The sequence below is a fragment of the Adiantum capillus-veneris genome, chromosome 4 (genome assembly GCF_014529385.1).
Source record: "Adiantum capillus-veneris isolate H3 chromosome 4, ASM1452938v2, whole genome shotgun sequence".
Taxonomy (NCBI): Eukaryota; Viridiplantae; Streptophyta; class Polypodiopsida; order Polypodiales; family Pteridaceae; genus Adiantum; species Adiantum capillus-veneris.
In genome coordinates this window covers 157,101,831-157,109,514 of record NC_140934.1, presented here as the reverse complement: position 1 = coordinate 157,109,514, position 7,684 = coordinate 157,101,831, and the positions used below count along the sequence as shown (strand labels likewise).

General features: G+C 37.5%; 1 protein-coding gene across 1 annotated transcript; it reads left to right on the top strand.

The window, feature by feature from the left end:
* The first annotated feature begins 331 nt into the window (after nucleotides 1-331).
* Nucleotides 332-7,324, top strand: LOC147460201 (uncharacterized). The gene is made up of 13 exons (XM_086511292.1): nucleotides 332-2,558; nucleotides 2,632-3,353; nucleotides 3,621-3,739; nucleotides 3,824-4,775; nucleotides 5,262-5,805; nucleotides 5,881-5,961; nucleotides 6,035-6,109; nucleotides 6,205-6,273; nucleotides 6,370-6,477; nucleotides 6,571-6,645; nucleotides 6,735-6,806; nucleotides 6,880-6,927; nucleotides 7,029-7,324. The coding sequence occupies exons 1-13, from the start codon at nucleotides 2,178-2,180 to the stop codon at nucleotides 7,299-7,301; spliced, it is 3,519 nt and encodes a 1,172-aa protein (XP_086367418.1). The 5' UTR covers nucleotides 332-2,177; the 3' UTR covers nucleotides 7,302-7,324.
* The last annotated feature ends 360 nt before the right edge of the window (nucleotides 7,325-7,684 follow it).

Sequence of the window (7,684 nt, the reverse complement as noted above, 5' to 3'; positions counted from 1 at the left end):
ATCTCTCTCTCTTTCTCCTGATCCCTCTTTGATCACTCCTAGCTTCTCTCTATGGCTTCCTCTTCAACTCAGGACTTCGCCCCCTCTAATTGCTTCTCTGAGTGGCCTCGTCTGGAATCAGTAGTACACTGAGCTTGCAGAATATTAATAATCAAAATGTGAAAGTGACTCAACTTGCTCAAAGCATAATATATATATTGAGGCTTGCTCTTTAATTTCTGTGACAGAGTCTCTCGAACCTCCTCTTCAGGGCTTTCCGAGAACCTCTTCTTCAGGGCTTTCCGAGTAGCGCCTGGCGTAATTCGTTCGCTTATCAACAAGTAAAGCTTTTCATTTCAAAGCATTGCATTTTCAAGGCATTTCATTTCAAAGCATTTTTTTTCGAGAAAAAGATCCTTTAATTCGTCTTCTAGGTTCAACATGTTCAAGAATTCAAGTGTATTCAACATTTAAAAGATAGGGAACTACAAGATATGAAGAAACTACAGCACGAGGACATAGACAAGGGATTGAACTTTGCTTTCATTTGCATCGACTCTCCTTGGATAATGTGTACTTCAAACAACATGACCTTTTAGTTCCCTGGTTTCGATCAAAACTTCTCGCTACTAAAAATCTCTAGCATGTTTAACTCAAAATATAATGGCAAAGCTAAAAGTTTAGAAAACGTGGATGGCCATTGTAACACCTGTCACACTCGGCTGTGCAATTGTGCTTATGAAAATTGGACTCAATATCCCACATATCCCTTAATCCCACACACTAATCCTTAGCTATCTACGTGCATAGTACATTTTTTGGTAAAGCCAAGGTATCTAACTATCTATATTGATGACACTACTGCTTGGTATTTAAATTTAGGAATGCTATTAGTGAAGAAATATTTGTCTCTAGCTTGTAGATTACTACAAGATTTCCTATCTTGGAACCCAAAGTATTTCTCACGATGTTCTGCAATATAGATTCTACCTTTTGTTGAGCCTCTTACCTGCAAGAAAAATTGTTACATGTGTTCTTCCACCACTCTTTCCTGGGGGTGAACCATGCTTTTTGTATCCCTTGGTTACAATGGAGGACTTTAATTGATTTTAGTTTTCTCGTAGTGTTACCCTTATCAACTCTCTATTTTTGTGTGTCAATCTGTTTTTTTTAACAGCTATGAGTTTGACTTTGTCTTGGAAGTGCTCTTGCAATTATTTATGTAGACATTCTTCTAGTGGTTGGGCTTTGGTGACCAAGAGGACTTTTTATCAACATCGACAACAAGACTCCCTAGGAAAGCTTCATCCCTCAATAAATAAAAGAAGAAGAGTCCAATCGGAGCCCATCTCTCATGATACAGCTCCATTGCATCATGTTCCCATCATCGAAGCAACGCCTTCAACTCTAGAGGCATCCTCTTCCCAAATTGAGAGAGAATCAAGGAGTGTTGAGAAGCTTGATCGGAGCATCCAATGCACTTGCACATTGTATTGTGGAGGAGGTCGTCAAGTGCACTTGTCTACTTACTATCGACATCAAGATCTCATACGCAAATATGAGAGCTTTAAAAAAACTTTTGGCCTATCAAATCTATCTGAAGTTGGTGACATGGATCTTATATCTAATGCCCAACCAGACGAAGGAGCCACTCTTACCTCTTTGGAGCTACCTTGTGAGGAGGAGCTAGTTAATGATGAGGATAACATAGACATCCATGAGAGTCAGGAGGATGAGTCCTCTACTTTGTTTATGGAGTTAGTGGAGAGAGTAGTAGAGCTTCAAAGTTTGTGGGATGAGCATCGACTACCAATTGGTGTTCAAGATAAAATGTTACGCTTGCTCTTTGGCGACTTTGGGGGGCCAAGAGTCACTCACAATTCTTTCAAAAGAAGTCTGGCTAAAATGCTAGTCCAACTTCCATCTACATGGGATGGTGACCTTGGGGGTATTCAAGTTCCAGCATGTTGGGATCAAATGCAAACCATGCTTAAAGGACTTGGAATGGTTAATGCTCGGCGCTATCGTATCTGCATAGGAAATCTAGGAGTAAAACATCCACCACAGCTTCTTCAACCAAGCATAGAGGATAAATTCCAAGATGTGTATGCAATGCTGGATCCACTTCTAGAAAGTTTAAGAGGGATTGCTCCAAGTGTTGTGAGAAGTGTCCGATTTGCGAAAAGACAAGAAAGTCTATGCTTTCTTTTGATTATATTCCGAACGGTCCTCAGTTACAGCTTCTGACGAAGAGTAGTACCTACTGTCATGAGTTGCTAAATCTATGGCATCACAAACATAGATGGGACAACGCATCTGCACTCAACAATGAACAGAGGATCATAGATTTTTGGGATGGAACAAAGTTTCAAGAAGTGAAGGACTTCTGGAATCCAAGTACATCATATGAACTGCCTGTGGTTTGCTCAAATTCAGCATGTAAAAAGTGCTACACTACATTTCCAGTCTTTAAACGCCATCCAGCACTACAAACCGGATGGGATGTTGCGAATGAAGTATATAACTTTATCTGCATTGAGTGCTTCCAGGACATCAAATGTCGCAAGAGAATTGAAGTGGTGAGTTTGACTTCTCTTTTAGAGGTTCCTTTTGCATTCTGCTTATGTGTAATATATGTCATCATTTGGTTAGGGTGATCCTCGCAATATAGCAATTTTACTACATTGGGACGGCTTTCAAACGTCAAAGACAACCCAAAAGAGCTGTGGTGTTGTGGAAATATCGCTGCTTAATGTTGGATGTAGTTCTTCCATAGATGTTTTACCAGTTTTGTTTATTCCGCAAAATTGCAAAAAGATTATAAAAAGTTCAGGAGATGTATTTGGAACATTTCTAACTCCATTGGTGGATGAACTTGAAAGCTTATTTTTGGATGGGATAGATGTATTATATGAGTATCCACTAGACAGGATTTTCGACAATCCACAAGGGTTTTCCAAGTCTTGCAAGATACGTGCACTGCTCATGATGGTTACCGGCGACCATCCGGCTCAGTGCAAAATAGGTCTACTCAAGAATGGAGGACAAGAGTTTTGTCGTCGTGATAAAGCTCAGGCAACTTTGGTAAGAGATGCCACCAGGCCTGATGGACGATATGTCTATGATGGAAATCGCTACCAGGCAAGATATCCACCACCACAACGAACATTTGAGGAGATGAAATCTGCCTTAGAAGAGGCCAAGCATTGCTACACACAAGCAGAGAAGGAAGCTGCATGGAAACAAGCAGGCCTATCAGGAAAGTCCATACTTTGGAGGCTCTCTGACTTATATGGATTTGATATATCTCTTGATTGTGTGTATGATGTTATGCACACTTTAGCATTAAACATCTTCAAGAAATATATTGCTCAGTTATTTGAAAGCGCTAACAACGCTCTTAAGAAAGAGATAGATTCAGCAGTGTCTTCACTTACAAAGGATGTGCCCAACACTATCCGCTACGGAAGGTGGCCAAACTCTCCCAGTAACTACTTTGAGTGCTTCAAAGCTGAAGAGAATCAAAAGTTTATTCAATGGTGCCTTCCATATATCCTAAAAACTGTAAATGGTATTTCGCCATAAATGCATGTTTTGGGAACTCTCTTGGTAGATATAGCTCATAGCTTTTATAACTACAGTAGAGATCATGGTTGGTCCATGGAGGATATTAGAATTATGAAGATACTACTGCAATCTTGGAGAGTTCGAAGGGAAGAGGCATTTGGGGCTAATTCATCGCCTTTAGAGCATATCGCCGGTATATATATTTCTCTCATTTTTGAGAGTTACTTGGTTTTGCTATGTGTGTGAGCATAACTATTTATTTCCATTTTGATTGTAGGTAATGGTGAGCTTCTTGACGATATAATTCGGCATGGGCTACATGATCGTTATTGGTGCTACATATTCGAGCGTCTTGTGAAGATCTATAGCACCATCAAGACCAATAATCTCAGCGATGAGGCATCATTCGTCCAATTCTATTTGAGGAAGTTTTTCACTAAAGCTTTTCAATCTGTCCGCTCTGACGACGATGGTCTCTTACCTGATCAAAGATTCTTGAGAGATCTACATTCCTCAATGAGTGGACTCAGCAATGTCCCATGTAATGAAGGCCAATTGCATGAGTGTTCTGCACATCATATGGATGGGCTCTTAGTTGTTTCATCGGTGGCCAAGGCAAGATCCCTGTGGAATGCTCTCTTGAAATATGGCCATAGTGCACCTTGTATTGATTGTCTTCTTTTGAAGGGAATTTGTATATCAAGGAAAAGATGCATCTATCGAGAGCCATCAATTGAGGAGTCCATGTTTTTAAAGAGGTTTTGGAATATGAAAGAGAGCTTTCCAATTGTAGATTTAAAGATATACGAAAAGGTAATGTATAGAGGAGAAATATATAAAGTTGGCTCCCATGTGGTAGTGAGAGCTGAGGATACAAATAGTATGTCAGATAAACGCGGACATTGGAAGGCTTGTATCACCTCTCTTTTCTCAATGCAGTTCAATGGGAAGTCTATGCTTTTCTTTGGAGGAAGATACTACAGACAATGCATCGTAGGTGATGATGACTCTAAAAGGTTACTCATTGATGCAATCATAGGAATGAGTGTCCTTGAGAAGACACCAATGCCCTTTACATGGGATTGTATCCAACCTATTTACTCTCTTCTTCATAAATTTATACCAATGTCACTACCTAAAAGCCAAAAGCTCATTGCCTATGAAGTAAAGGACTTGAAGCACAGAGATAGATTGCTTATGGAAGGACAATGTGGGAATGTTCCTTTATGGTTAGAGGAACAAGATATAGTGAGAGTTTCTATGAATAGTGGACTTGAAAAAGTCTTTCAACATGCTGTGGTAAGGGAATCAAATCCTGAGGAAAAATTGGCAAGACTTGCCTTGAAGCCTGATGTACATCCAAGAAATACGTGGACTATTCACACCGAAGAAGATCATTGGAGAAGTTGGGATAGCTGTCATATTCTAATAAAAAATTGGACTGTGATAAGACAAAAAAAAGTTACAAAACCTGGTGTGCTTGAACAATGGATACCTATTATGTGGCGATCTCCATGATGTATAAGCATTTGTATCTACTATTTTATTCAGGACTCTCTTTAAAGTTGATTCTACACAAAAACTTTCTCTCTTTTGTGATGTGTAAGAATTTTGATTGAAAACTCTTTAAAATTGATTTTATGTTGTTTTGTTTCAGTTATTTGATTTAAATTTATAAATATTGTATCGTAAATATGATTTTGTTACTTTGTCAGGGCAAGTATGAGTTGCCCACAATCATTGTTACAGCAGCTACTAGGAGGATCTAGTGAAGAGGCTATTAAAACTCTCAATGTGTGGAGAGCAAATTATTCTGGAAATAAGAGGGTAACTTCGGATCCCTCTAGCATCGCTGCAATCAGTGATCTACCTAGATATGATCCTGTTGTGTATGATCAGATTTTTAGGCCACCACCACCAAAATTGAGAGAGAAAAATAAGTTGTATGGTCGAGATTTTCTCTTAAAACAGCATCCTGAGCAATATAGAGTATTATATGTCAATTATGGAGAGGTGAGAAAGTGGTTTGCTAAAGGAGAAGCCATTGGCAATCTTCGTAACAACAATGAGCGAAAGAATGTAGTTTTGAGGATCATTAAAGAGAATATAGCAACGCTCAAGGCCATCACAATAGATGGTGTGTCTTATCCATGGAAGGAGGAAGATTTATACACATGGTGTATCAAGTCATTAGCGGCAAAACGTAAGTGGAGCAAAAAGAAGACAAGCCAAGAGACACTTTGCTCAACCAACTCCATGGTACAGTAATTTATGTTGAGCCTATATTTGTTTTGACATCTTTGCAAGTTTGTTTAATAATATTTAGAATTATAGGTCTTATGTATGGATGATGATAATATAACGATTGAGCACAAGGATGAGAAAGATGATCAAGAAGGAGAGCTTCATGCAACAGTGAGTACATATTCTTTTATGACAGGGGTTTTATTTGATTTGTTATATGTTATTCACATTAAACTTCTTTCAGATTGAGAGTTCTCATGTTGATGAGCAAGTGACGAAGTTTGTTGTCGATCATAAAGCTGATGATATATCAAATCGTGTAGGTTCTTTTGTGCTATGACATTTAAATTATTTATGCTCTCTATGAGGTAGTAATAAGTTTACTTTATTTATGTTTCTTTTTTGTGAATGTAGAAAGATGAGGATGTGTACATTCCTGATATGTCATGGATGGAAGAGGATGATCCAAAAAGTGCTTATGAGGTTTGTTAATCAATCTCTCTCTCTCTCTCTCTCTCTCTCTCTCTCTCTCTCTCTCTCTCTCTTTATGAAGATCATGTTTTCTTTACAATTGTATAGGAGTATCAACATTTTATAAGAGATGAAAGCTCAAAAGTCTCATTACAAGGAAAAGAGACACATATAGATCATGAGGGGGGTGGCAATGGTGATAATGTGACGAAAAAGGTTTGATTGTAAAAACCTTATCTGTTGATGAGATTCATGCTATATTTTAGTTATGTAGTGTCTTTATTGATTTTTATTCGTGAGAAAATGAAGGATAAAAGTTTAAGCGAGTCTTGTGCTGCGGATGATATGGATGCGAGCTCTAGGAAAAGCAATCGAAAGAGAAAGGTATACTTAATTTTCTCATTATCTTACTTAGAGTTAGTGTGATACTCTTCTTAGCATTTTAAGTTATTGAGTCATTTTTATTTTAAAAGGTTACAAGTAAGCTAAAAGATTTGTTAGAAGAAAAAGACAAAGCTTCCAAGGAGGCAAAACATAAGAAAAAGGTAATTACTTAGGATTTCATTTAAGAATAGTCTTTGATTGCTTATAAATAACTTTATTACTTCAATGGTATAGGAGTCCTTAAGAGAAGATGGTGGAGAGAAGTCTCTTATGGAAATCAAGGTGTGTTTTAGATCATATGAAGTCTTGCTTGCATTACTTTTTTACACATGAGAAAGATATAGCATTTTAGAATCTTACACTTGCATCATTTTTTCTTGTAGGCAAGAACATTGTCTACTAGAGACAAAGAAGTCATTCTAATGAAGTGGCTTCATACTCAAAAAGTGGAAGAGATCTACCAATTGATCAAGCCCACTTACTGTGCTTTGAAGAAGACACATTCATTCTTTGGTAGGAAAGTGAATGACACTACTTCCTCAACAATGTGTGAGGACTTAGTGGCATGGCTCTTAGTTGAAGGAGTAGTGCATATCGATTTTTCAAAGCTTGGTGTTTTAACTTTAAAAGACGTTCATTTGTGTAATGATGATTAAGTAATGTATCTAAATGGACATTCTCAATGGTTGTTGATTTTCAATGTGTATTAGCTTGAGGTCAAATAACTAATATGCTTTATGTTTAGATGAGCACTCTCAATTAACTTCATGTATGAAATTGACAAGTGATCTTGAATTCTCTTGATTCATCTAGCAATTATTTACTAATTGACTTAGTAGTTGGATATTGTAGTTGCCACATGGATTACTACTACTTGCTTTGAAGTTACTAGATGAATTACTATTTCATATATTTGAGTTGCTAGATATATTGCTAGTTTCATAACACATCTCAAACTAGTAAGTGAGATTGCTCTCTTGATTCATCTAGCAATTATCTTACCATATAGCTACTCAACTTACTATATGGTAAGAAAATT